This window comes from Myotis lucifugus, unplaced genomic scaffold, assembly GCF_000147115.1.
Source record: "Myotis lucifugus unplaced genomic scaffold, Myoluc2.0 scaffold_560, whole genome shotgun sequence".
NCBI lineage: Eukaryota > Metazoa > Chordata > Mammalia > Chiroptera > Vespertilionidae > Myotis > Myotis lucifugus.
In genome coordinates this window covers 502,882-525,798 of record NW_005871608.1, presented here as the reverse complement: position 1 = coordinate 525,798, position 22,917 = coordinate 502,882, and the positions used below count along the sequence as shown (strand labels likewise).

General features: G+C 43.0%; 1 protein-coding gene across 1 annotated transcript in view; it reads left to right on the top strand.

Moving 5' to 3' along the window:
- DMRT1 (doublesex and mab-3 related transcription factor 1) overlaps positions 1–22,917 on the top strand; it is a 93,096-nt gene that overhangs the window by 26,343 nt on the left and 43,836 nt on the right. The window contains 1 exon segment of the mRNA XM_006104289.3: positions 11,437–11,720. Within this exon segment, the coding sequence (XP_006104351.1) occupies positions 11,437–11,720 (284 nt within the window).

The window sequence follows — 22,917 nt, the reverse complement described above, 5'->3', positions numbered from 1 at the left end:
AAAACCCACATGTTCAGCCAGCAATCCCGGTCCCCTTTCCTCTTTTCCTGCTAATGATGAAAAATGAGATAAATGGAAAGTGACACTTTGGGGTGTATCACCAGATGTCAGTTCTGGAATTAATATTTTAAATGTACATGGAATCCCCAAATCTCATTTTAACCACTGATTTGAACATAGTTCTTCCACTCAGAAAACACTAAGTGTGGTAGCATCTATATTGAATTTGAGGTTTAATATTTCACTCTTTCCCCATTCCCTTCCCTATCTCCACCTTCTCCTAGTAGCCATCTTTAAAAAGCATGATACAATTAAAGAACCAAATCAAAGAAAAGGGAGTGTAAAGGGCTCCAGATAATTCCCAGTAAGGGTTATCAGCTCCCACATAATGGAGGGTTGATTATACTTTATTTTCCCCATTATTAGAGGGGAGGTAAAGCTCCACGGAGGCAGGAAGGGTGCACCTGGAAGAGATCGGAAATATTCCTGACTTGAGAAAAGTGTGCCTATAAAACACGATGTTGGCTTTGGAATATACCATGAAAAGCACGAAAGGTCAGAAAAGCTTCCTTCACAAATTTGGTAAGACGGAGCAGTTAGCTGTAACAGAGTGCAACCCTGGAGGTCACAGACCAAGCTGAGAGAAATAATTATGCATGGTAATGGGCAATTACAGATAATGGCCTTCCGGGGGTGGCAGAAAGTACACAGCCCCACAGTCTAGCCTGGAATGAACATTGAATAGCACATTAACTTTATAGCGAGCTCAAAGTTCAGCCCTGAAACAGCAGCAGCCCCCCCAAATAAATAAAATCCCTGGCTTACTTAAGGGGAGCACCGTAGCTGCACGTCTCAAAAGCAGAATTGAACACAAGAGGAGGTGGGGCTGGGGGAGACGGAGTTTGGGGAAGAGAAGGAATGGTCAGCTCCCCTCCACTTGGCTGTATTTGCCTCACTAAATAGAGATGGTTCCAGGCGAGGCAGGTACACAGTGAAGAGGCTGTTTACTTTCCTGGCGCCAGGTTTGTGTTTGACGTTTAAAATAGCCCCGTCATGGTTGTCTTGTGGGAGAAACAGCTTGTTCCCGCATTTCCTGATTATGACTTTAGGGAGTGATAGCACACTGGCTGCACTCAAGGCTCAAGGCTACTGTCTGACCTCAGAGAAGGCCAGGAGCGGATAGTTCTGCTCCTTCCCCAGTTCATTCGCACCGGGAAGTCACACCAGGTGCAGCCCAGGCCTCCCGCGGCACTTGAAGATGGAACATTTGGAGCAAGGATGACTTTGCAGAGTTATTTGGTGGCTCTCTTGCTGGACGGCAGAGAAGGTTATCAGTGTGTTGTGACTCTGATAATAACAATAGCTAGCATTTATTGAGCACTTACCCGGTTTCTCTGCTCTCTATGGTGTAAGTAGCAGCATTTCCCTCGTGCACATGTAGATACTGAGGCACAGAAGAACTAAGTAACCGTTGCCAAGGTCCCGGGGCGGTAGATTTCAGAGCTGATCAAGCAGTTTGATTTGGGAGCCAGCTTTCTCAGCCCGAGATTCTGCTGCCTGGCATGTTTTGTAGTGGCGGATGTCTTCCTCACTGGAAGGAATGTTCCAGATTCAAGGATAAAGCCAGAGACCTCCGTTGGGACTTTATGGCTGATTGCTGAGCTCAGGGAGCTAGCTCAGAATGAGACACTGGACTCCAATTGTTCTGAAATCAGTCCTTCTGGAAAGAGCGGAGCCCATAAGACAGAGGTCCTCAAACGTTTTAGTCAGAGGACCTCCTTCACACTCTTAAAAAAATTATCCAGGACTTCAAAGAGCTTTTGTTTATGTGCTATAGCTGTTAATATTTAATGAATTAGAAACTTAAGAGTCAGAAATTAAAACTATATTTATTAATTTCTTTAAAATAGTAAATCCACTACTTGTTAACATAAGTAACATTTTAATGAAAAATAAGTATATTAAAAAAAAAGAGTGAGGAGAGTGGTATTATTTCACATTTTTGCAAATCTCTTTTATGTCTGGCTTAATAGGACACAGCTGGGTTCCCATATCTTCTTCAGTCTGTTTTGATTGAAATACATGAAGAAAATTCAGCTTCACATAAGTCAATAGAGAAGGGAGAAAAGAATTTGAATAGCCTTTTCAGATCATTGTGACTATTGTTTGATACTAGATCAAAACTTGACAAGTAATAATTTTGTAACAGTTATAGTGAGTCTGAAATTATGCTAATGAGCTTTTTGTTAAATTAAACCCATTGCTCCATCCTGCCCTTTGAATGGATCTTTCACCCATGCATGATTTCATAACCTCATGCTTTGGTCATTTGGGAAATATTAGTTTACTGAGTTATGCATTTTTCCAAATGTTGACATGTTTCATCACAAAATATCACTTTATCCCACTCATTAATATATTACTGATCTCATCAAAAGCGTCTTGAAATTGGGAAGCTGTCAAACACAGGGTAGCGGTCCTAAGTTTTCCAAAATTCTAATTTTTACTTGAAAGCTCAGACTTATAGCGGTAAATGCTGTTAGTTTTTCTGGAAGTGAGAGGCTCACTATGCTGATTTCGAGAAGATTGTGCCAGATACCCAAGTCGCAGTAACCATACTTTTCATTGGTCATTTTTTCAAGTATATGGCATTGTCGATGTCAGAAATGTTTGAACCCGTAGAAAACTTCTGTAAGAGCTTCTTTGAGCCCAAACTGACGATGACTGCCAGGAAGCAAGATCTCAGATACACTGGAGAATGACAGTTTTGCAGTTTCTTTTATGCATTTGGAATTAAGGAGGGAATTTAGGATTCTGTGAAGGTGGGAGAAAGTAAGATGAAGTTGGATTACAGGATAATTAAAATGCTTATGTGCTCTCTTGAGGGTGGCGATGCTTCTGAAGGGTCTGAAGAGAAGGTTTTCAAAGGTGTGTTAACCTAGATGCACAGAAACAATGGGTAGGGCCTGTTTAAGGTAAAGATAAACCTAAAGAAGTTATGTGCCTGGGGCCTGACTCCCACCATAACCTGCCCAGTTAGGAATTTATGATAAGATCACCCTGTGTGGCTACTTTCCATAGAACCCCTTTTTTGTCCACTGTGTTCCAGTAAAAGAAGCAGTGAATTTAGCTCTTCACTTAAACATTTGCACAAGGGCCCTTTGCAAGACAACCGTCACCCTGTGGTGTGCAGCAGAAATATTTGATGAGTGCTTCCCATCTTGTCACACACTCTTAAAAAGACACACTCCAAAGTAGAGATTTGATGAAGTTATTTTTTCTGCTTCACCAGGTCATCTTTAAGCAACGTTGACACAGAATTTAAAAAATACTTTACTTCATGATGATGAGGTGTGCCTGTGCATTTTGGTGGAACTGCCTTGATTTGTGCTAAGGCACCAGCCCCCATCATCACTGCATATGTCACCAGTGAAAAAGGCAGATGACATTTTTACGTTAATGTGGAAATACTTTTGATCTTACGGACCCTTGAAAGGGAAGTGTGGACAGGGGGCCTCCAGTCCCATGTTTGGAACTACTACGGTAAGATGGCATTAAAACACCAACCTCTGAGAGGGTTAAAGCAGTTCTCAACCTGCTGGTGTTGTGTTTACCCTGGTGGTTTTGATGTCTGGGTCCCATCCTGTAGAGTTTCTCGTGGTCTGTAAAGTGGTCTGTAAAGTGGTCTGTAAAGTGGTCTGTAAAGTGGTCTGAGGTGTGGCCCTGCCCTGAGGAATTTTAGTTCCCACCCCAACCCAGAGCAGCCAGGGGTGAGAGTTGCTGGTGCAGGGGCAGATCCAGTACCTGGGGGTGGGGAGGGGCCAGTCCAGCAACAGGATAAGTTACTGTTCATGACTTGAAACATAAGACAAATACCTGGATGAAAACTGTGATATTAAATTGAACTGGTAGAATCTTGACTTGAACAAAAGCCATGTGAAATAATCTGATGCAATGTAATTTGTGTGTGTGTGTGTGTGTGTTTTTTTTTAAACCATTCACATTTATTTAAGACCCCATTTCACTTCAGACCATCATCTGGGACCTGCAGGAGCAAAGACACACATCTGTGATATTATTATTATTATTATTATTATTATTTTTTAAACAAGAGGTGTCTGGTCTGGCGATGGTTTGGCCATCCTGGTATTTATTTTATTTTTTAATTGATTTCAGAGAGGATGGGGAGAGAGAGAGAGAGAGAGAGAGAGAGAGAGAGAGAGAGAGAGAGAGAGAGAAAGAGAAAGAAAGAAAGAGAAAGAAACACCAATGCACATTTCCTACTGGGGATGGAGCCTGCAACCTGGGAATGTGCCCTCACTGGGAATCGAACCTGTGAGCTTCTGGTTCATAGGCTGATGCTCAGTCACTGAGCCATGCCGACCATGCTGTGATCTTATCATTAAAAGAGTTATAAAAGCAGAATCCAAATCCCAAACCTAAAGGGGGCTGGCCATGAGCAGACTTAAAACATGTCCCAGACGCCTCCTGTGTTCAGTACCCTTCCCTACACTTCAAGCTGTCCAAATATGGCTGAAAGCATACCTTTTCTGTGGCGGCCTAGATATACAGGGGTGGGCAAAAGTAGGTTTACAGCTGCAGTACAAATACATACTATAATAATAAATAATAATACAAGAATAAGCTCTGTGTTTCATGTACTCACACCTGTAACCTGCTTTTCCCCACCCCTGTATGTACACAGTCAGATATGCTCCCAGTTTAAAGTTTTCTTAGTGTAAGAGATATTAAAAGTCCTCGAGAAGGAATTCTCTGTAAAACCTCTTAGAATAGAGTACTTGATGGGGAGGAGATAATGTTGGCATCTTCCCTCTCTTCTCTCTCTCACTCCCAAAGGCAAACCTTGCTGCTGGCCTGTGTGTGGCACTGTCTTATCCAATCTGCTGGGAAGTGTTGACAGCCCCAAACTGTTGCTGGCATCTCGCCAATGATAGGAAATTCTGAACTGGCCTAAGGAGAGAAAACCTCTCTCTTGGCCGTGAGACAGGCTTTCGTGGCCACCAGAACTTTTCTGGTAAAGTCAGAGAAATGGCATTTTCTCTTTATCTGACTCCCGCTGTAGGCAAACAGTTTCCTTGGGTGCCCTGGGGACTTGTGAGGGGGCGGGGGACACAGCAGGAGCCAGGGAAGGGAGAGCAGAAACCTGTGAGTAAGGCAGGTAGGTGCGGATGTGAATGAGGTAGGGGTGCAGTGCTGTAGCTGCTCCTTGGGATCCACTTAGCACCCTCATTCTCGGTTCTCCAGGGACTCTGTGCTCCCCCTGCTCTGCATCCTGTCCTTCTGACTCCCAGACACTTTGTGGATAGAGGGTAAGGTCCTAGAGGGCAGGGCTTGGTTTTGCTTATTCTTGGCCTACCTCCTGGCTCAGCACTTTGGGAGTTGCTACACACAATGGCTGTGATTGTTACTCGCTGGGCTTTGCAATGGCCTGGGGGCAGCCGGTTTTAAATCTTGGTGAGTTCCCTTGGATTTGCTTTCCCGTCTCTTTATATTTTTTCCATCTTTCTCTTGCTTGGTTTCTTTGATCTACTCATACTCAACAATCAATCTGCCTCTCCCTCCCTCCCCCTCCTCCCTCCTGTTCCCCCTCCTCCTCCCTCCCTCTTCCCTGCTCTACACCCCCTCCCCCCAGATCCCTTTGCTTCCCACATTGACATTTCCCACACCTTTGAACCAAGCCTGTTCTGGCTTTAAAGGCCAACCAACTTCAGGTTGTTGTTTTTTTTATGAAAAGCCTAAAAAGAAAAGTGAACCTGACAGATTCCTCTGGGACCAAATTACATTTTAAAAAATGTATTGGGAAAAAGGAGAAATAGGTTCTCACATATTCCCTTCCTGTGCACAGGAGTGTCGTTAGTGAGCCAGCATCAGCAGAACTTTCACTTGGAAGGTTGGACTTAATCCTGCCCTCCCTTCCACACAGTTTTCTGTTTCCCCGTAGCCTTGGTCAGTCTTTCCTTCTGTGTGTTTGTTCCAGAATCTGCCCTTACAGCTAAGCTCTGCAGCGTCCAAGGTGCTGGACAGGTTGTCTTGCACACAGTAGGTGCTCAGTAAACTTATTGCGTTGAACATGAAATGTTTCTCCGGCAGGGAGCGGTGACAGGTGTGGCGATGTCATCACAGTCACCAGTTAGGGGTGTGAATAGTAGGCACACTGCTGCCTGGTTACCAGGCCTCTCTCTGTAATGGCTCTGCTTTAGTTCAGAAAAGCAATCCGTTTCCTGGGTCAGGATGGCAAGCTTTCCTTCTTAGGTTTGTGGGGGCTGAGAGGGCCCAGGTGTCAGCTCATGCAACAGCTTTCCCCCCATGTGTCTCCTCTAGGCTCTCTCTTGTAGGGGAGGAGTCCTGACGCCTCACACTGGCTTTCCCAGTGTCTCCAAGTCTAGGAGATGCCAGGAGCTGACTCATCTGGACGCAGGGTTGCCCTGCAGAGGAGAATGCTGACAGCAGGGAGCTGAGGAAATGAAGCTCTCTCGTTTCAGTGAGGGTGCACCCTACTGTCATCCTCAGAAGTCTGTGACATGCCATCATCAAATGATACAGTCTTTTTCTCAAGACCTTTTTCTTTGAGTAAAAAAAGAGTCGGGAAGATGACTTGCACTTTTTCTGTGCCCTCCTAGCATTCAGCACAACATGTTAGTTGATGGCAGATGATTCTGATATCTCAGATTTAGTGGGGAACAATTTTTCCTTGATTGGTGACTCTTAAAACTGGAAGCTAGCCCTGACCAGTTTGGCTCCGTGGATAGAGCGTCGGCCTGCGGACTCAAGGGTCCCAGGTTCGATTCCGGTCAAGGGCATGTACCTTGGTTGTGGGCACATACCCAGTGGGGAGTGTGCGGGAGGCAGCTGATCGATGTTTCTCTCTCATCGATGTTTCTAGCTCTCTATCCCTCTCCCTTCCTCTCTGTAAAAAATTAATAAAATATATTTAAAAAACAAAACAAAACAAAACAAAAAAACTGGAAGCTAAGTGGGAAGGCACCATGCGAGCGTATGGATCAAAGACAAATAAGACGTGGTATACATAAATTAATTGTTTACAAGAGATCATTGTGAATCACAAATAGTGTTATCATTGTAAATTGTCAATTTTGGTTTGATATGTAATCTTTCATACTGGAAACTATGGGGTTTAGTGTTGTTATTGAAAGGGGGAGAGTATGGCTCCAGGTTTGAACGTAAAGGACTCAAAGTGCAACAACTCCAGAAATCTTGACACTCCAGAAGAGTGGGGGGGGAAGCCTTCACATACCTTAAAATGAATTACTGGTTAACTACTATTAATATGCCATGGGCCCAGAGACCAGCATATAACACTGCAAGATCAATAAGGGTATTTATCATGTGTTGGGTATATTGATCTCTCATGAAGGAGTGAGTCATATTTCACGCTGCATACGTTAGCACAAAAGAAGTAGCAGAGCAATTGGGAAGCCTTACCAAAGAACTGAACTATGGAATGGAAGGTAAGTGTACGGAACCACAACTATGAGCACTGGAATAAGACGCGATCGAGTCTGCAAGTGTCATCTCTGCAAAGGTCTCTACTGCAGATGCTGTAGGTACATGCTTCTCCAGTTCCTTTCCCAGCTGTGGGATCCAGTCCCGCCCATCTTTGTTCCAGATAGCACCCACTAGGACTACACCAAATATATAGCAACACTTAAAACTTCTAACTTCATACTTTCATTGGCATCCTGGCAGGTGTTGGTAATTCCTGCAAGGGACCACTGGTTAAGAGAGCTACTGCATTCTCTCGGGAACAGTGCTTTGTGCTTCCTATGATTATTAATACTGTTAAGTGCTAACCTTGGCCAGTTTTTATGTTAGAAAAATAAAGAGTGAGATTCAGGAGTTGTCAGTAATATTGTATTAACTTTGTACAGTGACAGATAGTTATTAGACTTATTGTGGTGATCACATTGTAAGGTATATAAATGTCTAATCACTGTGTTATACACCTGAAACTAATATAATATTGTACCAGTATATCCACTACAATTTTTGAAAAAGAATTTTTTTTGTTAATCCTCATCTGCGGATATATTTCCATTGATTTTTAGAGAGAGTGGAAGGGAGGGGGAGAGACAGAGAGAGAGAAACATGACACAATTGGTTGCCTCCCTGCACACACCCTAGTGGGCCGGGGATGGAGCCTGTAACGGAACCCGGAACCCTTCAGTCTCAGGGCCAACACTCTATCCACTGAGCCAACCAGGTTTTTGCTGTGGTCTTTATACTTAGTCATACTGACTGTGCAGGTAAAATATCCCTGTCACAGTGTGCATTCAGCATGGCGTTGGGCAAGAGAAACTAGTCACAGTGAGGGGCCTGGTACGGATGGTGATTCAGCTCAGGTTTATAGAATTAGCTGTGAGTTTTTACTGTGTTTTTTTCTGTGATTCAGAAAATGGTTAATAGGCTGTTAAGAGTTTGTACATGAGCCCTGGCCTGGTTGCTCTGGTTGGAGCATCATTCTGTACACTAAAAGGTTGTGGATTCAATTCCCAGTCAAGGCACATACCTACGTTTGGGTTCTATCCCAGGTTGGGCATGTACTAAAAGAAAAAAAAAGGAGTTTGTATGTGGAAAACCACTTTCTGATGATATACATATTTCAAATTTTGTATGGTTAGTTTATGTATTTTGTAGCTTATGAGTTGGAAATCTTACTTTCTGATTTATCTCAAATTAATAGTGACATTTAGCCTCACTTACCAGCTTTGATGACATCCGATGTTGAAGAGATCCCTCTAGTTACTGTTTTGGGAATTTGCTATAGCGGAGGTTGGAGAGATGGCCGTGCACTGATTGTCCTGAGAATTTCTTTCCATTAGCTTCTTCTACCTGCCTACATATCCCAAACCTCTATGTATTAAAAATGAACAACATCTTATTACTCTCTGGAGCTTCTATTTTTTTTAATCACATTTATTTTGACATCAGGCTACTTGAAAAACCATTATTTATTGATCCCTTTTGCAACTATTTACCACCTTGTGGCCAGCAGTGTGCTAGGCACAGGGGTGCACAGGTGAGCTAGCAGGCATGGTGCCTCTTGCTGCATCTTCCATCCTGGTGAGACAGAAGCACGATCGCTCTGTTTCTTCATTGCTCACTTGCTCCCCGCCCTCTTGCTCCTTCTGCACTAAAAACCTAACCCTCTGTTGGTCTTTTCCAGAACGAGTTTTGCTTGAACTCTTAGCAGCAGCGGGCAGGTCAGCCTTCTTCCTCCCCAACCCATGTCAACTTTGGCCTCTGTGACATTGCCTTTCTCCTCAGTTCTCCCTGACCTCGCCTTGACTCTCCCCTCAGAACATGCTTTTCTGTAACAGCTCCCTCCTGCTCTCCCAGAGGCAGCCAGATGGCCCAGTGGTGACTCCTGAACCTCAGCTTCTCCCATGGGTGCAGGTGTCAAGTCCTCACTCTCGCCCATTGCTCCCACTTGTGTGCCCCTCTGGCACCTTGATTAAGCAGAACTTGCCACCTCCCTCTCCTCTGACATCTGCTTTGCATTTCTTTGCCTTATCCTGCAACATAATTTCTGACGTCCCATCTGTCCTCCCGTTCTGTTGAGTTTTGTCTCCTTCATGTTCCTGGCCCAGGTCCCCTCTCTTATATTTGAGTCTTCTAGGTCTCTCCCTGACACCTGCAGTGGCTCCCTAGTGGCTCTCCAGCCTCTGGTCTCCCTTCCCTTCCCTTGCCTTACAAATTGCCATCAGATAAATCAGCCCCAAGCACAGCTCTCGCTCTCTCCCTCTCCACTCCTTGCTCAGAAATCCTCAGTGGTTCCTGCCACTCCATGATAGGCCAGCCAGGAAATTGGACGGAGGCTTTCCCTCACCTTGCACCAGTCCACCGTCAAACTGGACCTCTCTTTCCCGTTTGCACTGAGTTCTTCACCCCCTGTTCATCAACCCCAAATTTGCCTTCCACGTTCCTGCTTCCTTTTCTTTGTCCCTACAGCCCTTTTCTCATTTTTTAAAGCCTGTTTTCTACTTCTCTTTTAAAGTGCAACTCAGATGCAGTTTTTCTTTTTTTCCCCATTTAAAAATTTAAAATTTTATTTTTATTTTTTTAGTTACAGTTTACATTCAGTATTATTCTTTATTAGTTTCAGATATATAGCAAAAGTGGTTAGAAAATCATGTACTTTACAGAGTGGTCTTCCCGCTGCTTCAAGCACCCACCTGGCCCCATACATATTTATCTCGATTATTGGCAGCATTCCCTATGCTCTAATTTACATCTCTGTGGCTTTTCTATAACTACCAATTTGTGCTGATTAATCCCTTCACATTTTTCACCCAGCCCTAACCCTTCTCCCCTCTGATAGCTGTCAGTCTGTTCTCTGTATCTATGAGTCTGTTTCTATTTTGATTGCTTGTTTTGTTCATCCAATTACACATGTAAGTATTTGTCTTTCTCTGTTGGACTTATGTAACTTAGCAAAATACCCTTCAGATGCAGTTTTTTCCTGAGGATTTCTCTGTAATTCCTTTCTAGGCTGCAAGTCATTGTTATAGCCTTTGAATTTTTGTGAAAGTTTGTGGGTGTTATTGTATGATAATCCTTGTTATTTTAACCCTAACATATATTTCCTTCTAGACTGCAGACTCCTGTTGGGTAGGAGCATCCTGACACCTTGCAGCCTTTTCAGGCACCTGGACCAACTCTTTGAACATAAGAGTCCCTTTAGTTGTTTATTGGAATTGACAGTATAAAGTGTAGACCCACGACTGGCAAACTATAGCCCATGGGCCCACTATCTGTTTGTGAATAAAGTTTTATTGCAACAACCTGTCTGTTCTGCAACTGAATGCCCACAAAGCTTGAAATAGTTACTAACTGACCTTTTACAGAAGAAGTTTGTCTATTCCTGGTCTAAATCATTGTCCAGACTTCTGAAGGATAGGGTATCAGCTGTGGAAGGAAGTGAAGGAAACAATGTTTGCTTAAACTTTTAACTTTTTGCTTTGACTTTCTGACATATCTATGTGGTCACCATAGTTAGGGCACTGGGGTTTGTTTTTATTACCTTGTTTAAAATGAAGTATAATTACTTTTGTTGTAATAATGTTGTAGACAGCTGAGTTAACTAGATTTTATCTCTAATTTTTTGACATTAGGATAAAAAGTTACTGGTCAGGCTTTATCTAATTAAAAAGACCCTTAAAATGTGTTTTGTATTCTTAGTAAAAGTAATCTGCAAGAATCTGTCATCTGCGCCACCAGAATTATGTCAACCCTGAGAACCCTCCTTTATTTTGGCTGCCTGTTCAGGTGCCTTTTTCTGTAGCTCTGAGATCTGAGGAGGATGGCTATGCATTGCCAAGCTTTAGAGGTCAAGTTTTGTGAACTTCCAGATTAATACCATGTTGCTTTTTTCTTTTTTCTTTTTTTTCTTTCTAGACGGGCGTATGGTCATCCAGGATATTCCTGCTGTCACCAGCAGAGGGCACGTGGAGAACGCACCTGACCTGGTTTCAGACTCCACCTACTACAGCAGCTTTTATCAGCCGTCTCTGTTTCCGTACTACAACAATCTGTACAACTATCCGCAGTACCCCGTGGCCTTGACTGCTGATTCCCCTTCTGGGGACATGGGAAACCCTCTTGGGGGATCCCCGGTGAAGAACAGCCTTCGCAGCCTCCCAGCTCCTTATGTGCCTGGTCAGGCAGGAAACCAGTGGCAGGTAAGATGTTACCCAGAGAGTGAACTGGATACGTGAAAACCACACACACAGACACACACATGCCCAACACTTCTCATAGGTATAGGCACATTATACGAAAGATGTAAAGAATTTTTCTCTCTGCACATCAGATTATTTAACCTCAGACATTGTCTGCAAGGAACTGTAAAGAAATATGCATATATTTGGGTGTCTTTTCATTTTCTCATTTTCTAATGTCATTTTGCATAAATACCCAGTTGGCCATAGTCAGATTCAAAAGTAGCTTACTATATTATGCCCCACCTCCCCCTGCCTTGCCCCCGTTTTCTTTGAGCAGCATAGGAAATGTTGGGTGCGTCTTCTGGATGGCAGTACTCTTCCTGATGAATTTTGCCCTGGGAGTGAGGCGTGTCCAAATCTGTATGTATGTTCGAATGGAAGAAAGGTAAGAAGAGGGATTAGGTCACTGCTGTGCTGGGCCAGTGTGGGTGTGTTTTTAGCTGGGAATAGAGGCCAGTCTTTCATACTCTGAAATATTTAAAACAGTGTGCAATTTAAAAATAGTGTGCAATTAAGAGCTTTTTAATATTTGGGGAAAAACAAAGCGTTTTCATGATCAGGGAAGGAGCGTTTATCAGAGCTGTTCGTTTCCCTCAGTTTTGACCATTCCATCGTGCCACTATATTAGAAACAGTTTCAAGGCACTGAAAGCATTTTCAGGTGGGATTACCACATGGTGGGAATGTGTATAGACATGAGCTCTTGGACTCAACACCTCCAAGCCCCCTCTAGCCATAAGCTGTTATGATTCTGTGATAGATGTTCTCATTTTGGATGCATTTACTGTATGTAAACTTTCTCAGCTGGGCATGGATTCCGAGACAATGCAACTTACACATTTAGGTGTTTAGGGCAAATCTTTGACCTTCTTATGTCAACTTTTTAAAAATGTGAGTTGAATTTTTTTGAGCAACTCTATTCTATTCTATTTTTCTTTTTTTTAGGTGTTGGGAAATTGTTAATATTTGAGTCACCCCACTTTTTCGTTTCTCTCACTATTCCTAGGGATCTGACTTTTTTGGCATATTAATATGTCAGCTTTAATACCCTGGGCTACCCATTTTCATACATTTTATTTTTAGAATCATACGTTTTAGAAAGGGAACTTAGAACATTGGTGTTAAAATTGAGGGGTAGTATGAGTATCAAAGGAAAAGCAGTGATTTGTGAATCTTTAAGCTGGGCTCCTACAGGCCTTTCAAAGTGCCATTTGGATTTTATGATTTGAGGCAGGTTCTAGGTTGATTTCTACTAAAGACTCTCCACCCTGAAAGGAGAAAGACTTCTCTTGTAGTTACAAAAACAAAACAGTTTATCCTGCAGATTCCCCAGAAGAGTTTCCTGGTTTTCTGGCTGCTTCCAGGCTTTAAGGATAAAGTATGGAGGGTCTCAACCTGCTGGCTTAAGAGAAAAAGGATGAGAAACAAAAATCTTAGGTGTTTTCTTAAAGAGAGACAGCTCATGGTCAGCTTTACAGAAGAGTCAGAAATCTCCTAAATTAATTTACCCTCTACTTTGGCAAAGTCTTTCAGGCATATGATGCCTGACACACTGATGTTTATTCTTACTCCACCTGGAAAACCTGGGAAAGGTATGGCAGAGGCCTTGGACTGCCTTGGTGATCCCTTACAAAGGTGCTGTCTTAGGGAGAGCTAGAAGATGGGGCTCTCTTGCGTGGCAGTGTTGCCTGGACTTGGAGGACGGTCTCAGCCACTGTGCGAGGCAAGATTCCCCTGAGGACAAGTCCTTGTACCCTTGCTAGAACAGGCTGCTGGGTCAGAATCCCAAGGCTCTTTCTTGTTTGTGCCTGCACTCGGAAAGCCGCTTTAATTGCTTTAGGTCTGTCTCCAGCCTGTGGAGATTTGTGGCCCAATCATAGATTCCTGTCCTGTTGGGAAACAGGAATAACATTTGTGACACTGGTACAAACTCACGATGAATAGCTGGTTCCCCCGACCGGCGGCTCAATTTCACTTCTACATTTAATTGCCTGCAAAAGCTGTTTATTGCCTTATGCACTCCTCCACGGCAACATTATCTCTTAAATAAACATGTGGTACCAGGTTGACAAGGGAGAGGTGCATATCAAGTGAGTAGAAATAAATATGGGAGGACTCAGAGCTGTACCTGAACATCCTTTCCACCCCTGTGGCAGGCACCTTCTTGATTGCTTTCCAGAAGCTTGTGCCACATTCAGACCACAGTCAGGGTGTGGTCAAATGGCCACACAGGGGATGTCCTTCCTTTCGTGGTTACTTTGGGCCCCGTCTGAAATGTCTCATGATATGCTTGTCCCTTTATGATCAGGCACCTCACTGGAATGCATTCACTCATTAAATAAACATGCATTGAGGTCCTACTGTGTGCTAGGGAATCTACCACTGAACCAAGCAGATGAACATGAAAAGCTGGTCTTGGGGGAAAGCTGCTATTATTACCTGGGAAACAAGAAGGGGAGTTGGGGACAGTTTAAAGTAGCCTGGGTTTGAAACTGAGATAGAGGCAGGAAGGAAATTCTATTCTGGCACCTGTAGCTTGGAACACAGAAAAAGGTGCCCCCTTGTTGAGCATTCCTGGGATGGCCTTCCAGCCCCTGGTGTTCTTGATTCTATAACCAGCAGCCTGATGGGCCCTTGTATTCACACTGCCTCCTCTTTTCTTAGCTTGGCTCAGCATCAGAACATCCTGTTAGCTAAAAGAAGGTTGAGAAGAAGTGAGTTCTTGAGCATGTGCTTGTAGAAATGGTCATAACCCCTTCACTTCTGTGTCCTGGGAGCTTCACAGGAGGGTCCAGCAGTGAGGGGGCGCGGGCGGGGAGCGGGATATGAATCCGAAGTTTAAACTGGACTCCCATTCCCAGGGAGACATTTATAGTTAACAGTAATTAGTTTAAAATATTCCCAAATTTTTAAAAATGTTGTCAGGAAGAAGGTAGCATGCAAAATCCACTTCAAATTTTTTTATGTTTTTATTGCTTTTTAGAGAGAGAGGAAGGGAGAGGGACAGAAATAAAAACATCAATGAGAGAGAAATATCAATGGGCTGCCTCCTACATGCCCCCTACTGGGGATCGAGCTGGGAACTTAGGCATGTGCCCTAACTGGGAGTTGAAAACCAGTGACCTCTTGGTTCATGGGTCGATGCTCAGCCACTGAACTACACCAGCTGGGCTCCACTTCAATTTTTAAGGTGAAGTAGGCCACCAAGCTGCACCATCGGGCCCCAGGATAAGGTGCATCTGGTCACTTCAGACTTCCTAGTAATTCTGTGCTGAGAAAGTTGAGTGACCTGCCTGAGGAACACAGCTGTTAGTGGAAGGCCAGGCCTCAACCTGGGCCTTCCAACCCTTGGGAAAGTGTTCTTTCTACAAGAAGTCTTGTGATCCACTGGGCTACCCACCCACTTCCATTGCCCATGTCTTTGACAGGTTAAACTAACCCTGGCTTCCCTTTTTATTGGTCACTCTCTATTGCTAGATAAGCCTGACTATTTTTTGCCTCTGGAAAGAAAAATTGACAAAGTTTGCAAGCAGACACAAGAAGGGTTTATTAGAACATAAACAGTTTAAAACATTTAAAGCAATTTCTTTCCTCAGGAAAGGGTAATTAAAGTAGTTATAGTATTTGACTTGGCCTATTAGGACTAACAACCATAATTTGTTTCCTTAAAGGGGAATTATAGAGATACTAGAGGCCCAGTGCATGAAATTTGTGCACTCGGTGGGGGGCCCTCAACCCGGCCTGCGCCCTTTCCCAGTCCAGGAGCCCTCGGGGGATGTCCAACTGACAGCCAGCAGTCGGACATCCTTAGTGTTGCCAGGGAGAGGATCCTGCCACCACTGCTGCGCTTGCCAGCCATGAGCCGGCTTCTGGCTGAGCGGCACTCCCCCTGTGGGAGCACATTGACCACCAGGGGGCAGCTCCTACATTGAGCATCTTCCCTCTGGTGGTCAGTGCATGTCATAGTGACCGGTCGTTCTGCTGTTCAGTCGATTTGCATATTAGCCTTTTATTATATAGGATAAATTTCTGTTGATGACTAAAAGAGTTACAAATTCTATTTCTATGATGTGGTGTATTTATTTTATATCTGGTCACTTTTGTGAATGCTTGTAATTCTAATAATGTTATAATTGCTTATTTAGGTGTTTCTAGTTCAGGGGTGGGCAAACTTTTTGACTCGAGGGCCACAGTGGGTTCTTAAACTGGACTGGAGGGCCGGAACAAAAGCATGGATGGAGTGTTTGTGTGAACTAATATAAATTCAAAGTAAACATTATTACATAAAAGGGTACAGTCTTTTTTTTTTTTTTTTTAGTTTTATTCATTTCAAACGGGCTAGATCCGGCCCGCGGGCCGTAGTTTGCCCACGGCTGTTCTAGTTAGTCATTTTACAGAAAACTATTGATCATTTTTCTTCCTCCTAAAAATATCTCCAGTTCTGATTTATATTCTTAGTGTGTTATTCAGTTTAGATACCAGTAGTGTATGCTGGTTCCTTCTTTTACTGGGAATGTGTCCAGCAGTTCACTGTGATGTATGCAAAATGTTACAAAGAAATGAGGAAAATAGGATAAGTGGGTTTTTCCTAAAGCTAAATTATTCAGTTCAAAAACTTGTTTTTATTGAGACCATACCCTTCCAACATTTAAAAAAATAAAATGATGATCCTGTTAATTATATATTACATCGCAGAGGCACTTACTTGGTGATATAAAAAGTTGGCAAAGCTCTGGCCAGGTGACTCGGTTGGAACATCATCCCATATACCAAAAGGTTGTGGGTTTGATTCACAGTCAGGGCACATACCTAGGTTGTGGTTCAATCCCTGGTCAGGGCCTGTGCAGGAGACAACCAATTAATGTTTCTCTCTCACATCTGCGTTTCTCCGTCTCTCCCTCTATCTTTAAAAGGAATAATTAAAAAGAAAACATAACCTTGGGTGAGGATTTAAAAAGAAAGTTGGTAAAACTACTTCTGTATCCTCACTCCATCCTCTTTTTTGTTTTTTTACACATTTTACCTGTTTGAAGTCCAGAGAAAGCCTAGAAACCACTGCATCAGTCACCATGACAACAGCAAAGTTCTTCAGGATTTTCAGTATGCTTTTTAAAGAAATTGTCTCAACTTAATCTCAGTTTAATTCCTTACAGGCAGAGTGCTTTGATCTTTTCTTCCTTTTTTTATGGCAGCTCTTTGATTACCCTCATGCTAGCTCAGAATTTTGTGGGAATCCTTCATGTGCACCCTAAGTAGGTCCTGCCTTCTAGCGCAGTGAGGACACAGGGCTTGCCAAGTCCAAAGGCCAGTCTTGGAGAATGTTCTGTTTAGAGAAATGTGAAGAGTCCCAGTTGGCCACAGGAAGTTAAGTCAGTGCGGTGAAGGTGTCAGGCTTCCCCATATGGGCTCCCATTGCTTTTACTGTGAACTGTCCCTTAAATGGCCTGTCACGTCTTAGCCAAGTCTATCATTTTCTCTTAAAATATAACTCATTAGATTCTTCTTTTTTAAGGAGAGATGATACACCCAGTTCTCTTGGACCTTTCCGGCATATTATGAATCCTGCAGGGAGAAGGGCTTCTTTTGGCCAGTGGGCAGTGAGGACAGCAGTGATTCTCTGGCCACAGTGTGAAACCTTCCTGAGCTTTGCAGCCCAATGAATGCAAAACTGACTTTCTAATCTTCCCCCATCCTCCTATATAATAAAAGCCTAATGTGCTAAGTGTCCGGTCATCGGGTCGTCCGTCCAACCAATCAAAGCATAATATGCTAATGATATGCTAAGGCAGCTCAACCGCTTGCTATGACATGCACTGATCACCAGGGGGCAGACAGTCAACCCGTTGACCAGTCACTATGACGTGCACTGACCACCAGGGGGCAGACGCTCCAACTGGTAGGTTAACTTGCTGCTGGGGTCCGGCTGATCAGGACTGAGCGAAATGGGCCAGACATGCCCTGGAGCCCTCCCATGGTCCCTCCCCGGCTGGCCAACCTCCCACGTCCCTCCCCAGCCCAATCATGCACTGGTGGGGTCCCTCAGCCTGGCCTGCGCCCTCTCACAATCCGGGACCCCTCGGGTGATGTCGGAGAGCTGGTTTCAGCCAGATCCCGCAGGCCAAGGAACCCCACTGGTGCACGAAATCATACACCAGGCCTCTAGTGTACACATATGTTCACAAAGGACTTGCTATTTAGTCTTGTTCTACATGATTGTGACAGCCATCCTCTGATTTTTATTACAGTTTCCTGAAGGAATTGCTGTTTTGTTTCACAGGAAGTTTAATCACTTCATGCTTTTGATCCTGTCTTGAGGGCAGTGTGTAAGAATGGTGCTGTGATGATGATGTTCACGGTGGCTCTTGCTCTGGAACCAAAGCTGAGGGAGCTTGTGGGCATTTTAGAAACTGAACTCAGATGGTGAGAGGTGGGTGAGGAATGTTCTTTACAGCAGTGCACAGTAGGGTCATTGAAAAAAAAAATATATATATATATATATATATATATATATATTATATTGATTTCAGAAAGGAAGGGAGAGGGAGAGAGATAGAAACATCAATTTCAGAGAATCATTGTTGGCTGCCTCCTGCACACCCCTTACTGGGGTTCAAGCCTGCAACCCCGGCATGTGCCCTGATTGGAAATCAAATCGTGACTTCCTGGTTCTTAGGTTGGCACTCAACCACTGAGCCACGCCTGCTGGGCCACAGTAGGGTCATTTTTGCAGAGTATTTGGTTAGAAACCTGTGGATTATAAGAGAGTAGAACTGATCTTGCATAATTATAACCTGCTGGATTTTGCTTCCAGCAAACCCAAATTCTTAGGAACTTGGGGGCACGCCAGTAAAACCTGGGCTGTCTACAGGTTAATTCCCATTCTTAGAGGAGTTCAGTTTGCTCTGGACTGAGTTGAAAACCTTCGAAAGCGCTGATGTTCTCCAGGGACTGCTCCACAATCCAGTTGGAGGCAAAAAGAAATACATTATCAGTTTGTTGGGAGATTTATATTTTGTTACACAACCTGACCTGACACAACAGCATCAGGTTGGTAAATTATACAATCATTTGGGGATTCTGTAATCTTGAAAATTAGATATCATGGTTTTGAAAACTTTCAGATTCAATGTGCTTGGGCCGGTGCCAAAATCTTATCTAGTTATGTTTTCCATTTCACTTTTCCCCCCTGTTATATAAATGTGAATATGATATAAAATCAGTTGCTTATCAGAATGTTTCAGTATGTGGATGAGTGATTATCAAATTTCTTGAGAGTCCATATTTCTGTGGATTTTAAGTGTCCTTCATTTGTTGAATAAAGGCCAGAATCAAGGCAATGCTTAATAAAAGTTCATTTGCTCTATTTTTTTTACTATGTTAGGAATACCATAGAAAAAGAAAAAGAACAGAGTCACAAAACTTTTCCACCATATTACAGAGCATGTATAAAAAACTCCTGCATAGATTCATTGATCACTTATCAAGCGCCAGCTCCTGGCCTGTCTCTGAGCTAGACTGTCCCGACCCTCAAGTACCCATAGTGGGGTAGATGGGAAAGAATGTAAGGACACTGGAGTTCTGTGTCACTGTGTGATCGGAGTCTGCAGGCTTGTGGAGAAGGCTGTGATGCCTGTGGGAAGCTGGGCCCTGTGCAGTGGTGTCCAATGGGTGGGGTGAGCACGGAGTAGTTTATCACTGTTGTGGTTTACAGTTGTCACTGTGTGGTGATAATTAAAAGCAGGTTGACTTCAGTGAGCTTTACTATCTAAAAAAGTTCTTTTCAGAGAGCCCCCCCCTTATTGCCTGCACTCAGGACATGTTGCTCTCAGTGCCCCTCCTTGGTATCCCCCAACCTTTACCCTGGAGACGCATAACCTCCTGAGAGGGGGGTTCCTAAAAAGATTGAGAAACGGGAAAAAGGATGATGTCCTCATTTTATTTCTCAAACCATTTTTATCACATTACCTCTCACATACATTATTTTTGGCAATTCCTAGTTCTTACCAGCCAATAGTGGGAGAAGGAAGGCACACGTATTAATTCCATGTCTCGAGTACATGTAGAAAACCAAGAACGCGAAGGGATGTTCTCCCTTCCCATCTCTGTGTTTGAGAGTGGCAGTGTAGGACCTTGAGTTGGTTTTTCAACTTTTTAAAATTACTGAAAAGTAGAACATTTTCAGAGACTGAATTTTTCTTTCAAATAATAAATAAAATGTTTAGGTCCTTAAAATATTTCCAGTACACAATGGGCAGGTGTTTCTGTCTCTGTCTTTGTTACTAGAGCCCTGTCATACCTATGAAAGGGTTCAGAGTTATTTGGTAGCAAACCCAAAAGAGTGGTCCTGGAGGGTGACCAACACCCTCCTCCACGATGCTCCCACAGTGGGAGGTCCCGGAGGGGGGCGAGAGGGGAAGGTGTACCAGGACAGTTGTTGAACAGCCTTATGATGCTGGTCACTTCATATATAACTGTACTGAACCATTAACCACATCCCTGTCAGAGATCCTTACCCCTTTTGTGGCTGCGGAAACTGACGCTGAGGGAGAAGAAGTAACTATGTACACAGCTGGAAGTGGGGGAGCTGGAGTTGGAACCGGGTTTGCCTAACTGTAGAGGCACATTCATTCCCATTATATCTCTGTCTTCTAAAAACATTTCTTGTTATCCTCGTATGAAGGCTTGAAAGGTATTTTCTTACATCTTATGATATCTCTTATAACATTTTATAAGATGACACATGCCATATAATGTTTGACATCGTAGAGGGAATGGAGTCCTATGTCTTGATAGTATTAATCAAATATAAATTACTAAGCATAAAGCTCTTAAGCATGAAGCATGGTTCTGTGCCTACACACACACACACACACACACACACACACACACACACTTCTGTGTAATTTAGGAAACAGATTTTTTGTCTTTCTTGTGTCATTTTGGTTACTTAAAATGGATTCTCTCCATCATGGTTTTGGAGTGGGAAGGGCCTTCCCATGCCACTAGCCCGCTGCAAGTTGGGATGCCCATCAGTGATCACCAGCTTGCATTTGGATTTTTAATGGCAGTTCAGGTAAAATACCGTGAGTATGTACGTGTGCTCACACTTAGAGGGTGGCCCCAGACGCTCTCACCTTGCCCTCCAGGCAGTCTATCATGTTCAGCACTCATAAGATACCCTTCACCTTGCTGATTTATGCTAAAAGTATCCTAATGTTTCTGACAGATCATGTGTGACGTGAATATAATCCATATTTCTTAGAGCAGCTAATCCAAGTGGCTTATTTCCCGATACTGCTGATGGAGCTATATCTCTTGGTGTCGCAGCCATTGAGATTCTGGTGGTAACATATTGTTTGTGGGTCACTAGTTTTGTCTAAAACAGTAGGTTGGAACAGAGTAGCAAAGGTTAATTAAGTTTGTCCATCAAAAGGGGAACATATGCATGCCTCTGTTACTGCCAGTTCTAAAATCAAAGTTCCTGAATGTGTGATTATAGGCATCTTCTCTTCTCATTATCAGACTACCCCCCCCCAAAATTCTTGTTTTAAAATATGAGGAATTGTTAAAAGCCAAAGGCAGTGATTAGGTCTTTATAACAAGCAGATATCTGAATTAAAAATGGGACAGGTGGCTTGGTTTAGTAGAGAGAAGCTTCTGGGGTCCAATTGCTTTGAATTCTGCCTTCTCTCTGCAGAACCAAGTTATTTTGTCTCTGAGCAGTTTATTTCCATGTTAATGATGATTACATTATGATGACTCCATGAGATGACAAGTCTCTAGAGTATCTCTCAATAAATGCTCATTTTCTCCCTCTAAAATTCTATTAGTCCCATAATCAATAAACCAGTATTTTCTCAGCAAAGTTATGTTAATAATGTCACTGTTAAAAGCCCCCTCTGCCTATCTTGAGAGATGTTCTATGATGCTTTCAGAAATTTGACATATTACAGAGACTGGAGAGTCCTATGTCCTGTTAATTATTAACCAAATATTAAAAATACAATCTTTGGCATTTCCTTGCCCACCAGCTCATTGTAAAAATACAATATTTGCACTTCTGCCTAGCTCTGTATATGACTTTTGTTAGGTTTGTGCCTTAGATTTGTGAATGAGACAAATATAGGTTTCTGACCCAGGAGCTGGCAAATCTTGCATAGATTTGTGATATGAGGAAGGTGCTGGGCTAGTGCCAGCCAGAGACTGTCTCTAAACGGACTGCCCTCATTTCTTTTGTGAGCGCATCAAAACCTTCCAGGTTCCAGAAAAACCATCTTTTTTTAAAACCATCTTTAATATTTGGCTTTTTCCTACTATGTACCTATTTTTAAAGGTCTTGCTTCCATTGACCTGACTTGTATACCTCAGTGTCTTTCAAACAGTTTAGACTGAAACCCACAGTAAAAAGTGTTTTCTATTGTGATCCAGTATATACTTATCCATACATATAAGGACAAAATGAAGTTTCATAAAACAGCTCTTCCACATATTATGATGGAGTTTTATATTTCTGTTCTATTTTGTTTTCATTTTCTTGCTATACTGTTCGTTTTTTAATTCTGATTACAACCCAGTGAATTATTTTGGGGCCCACTAAATGGTCACAATGCTGCATTTTGGACAATTCCATCTGCTGGAGTAAACTTTATTCTGTCAGTACAACTAACCCAGATGGTGAAAACCACGAACTGAGTGATACAAGTTAAAAAACTAATTTGGGTTTTTTTAAATGTGGAAATAGAACAAGCAGAATGGACCACTAATACATACAAGGGTAATCCTAATAGCATATGGGGGTTCCATTCCTTAGAGTTTATACAAGATGGTCTGAGTCCCTATTTCATGCTCGGTCCAAGATTTCTGGGAATTGGGGAGGGGTCTTGCTTTATGTTCTAACGGTCAGTGCTGGTTCTATATTTATAAATGCCTTCCTTATTTTTTCGTGGTGTATCTTATGGGGTTTATTTTGTTTTGCTTTCTTTTGATGTTTTTAAAATCTACTCTGGTATTAACGCAAGCCTGGAGCTGAGCTCCTTTCCTTCCATTCTTTTTGAAAAGCCTACCCATACAAGTGTTGTTTACTTTGGCACAGTGTCACAGATGTTCTGAAGCTTTGGGAAGCATGGGGTTTACAACTGAGAGCATCTTAGATGTTT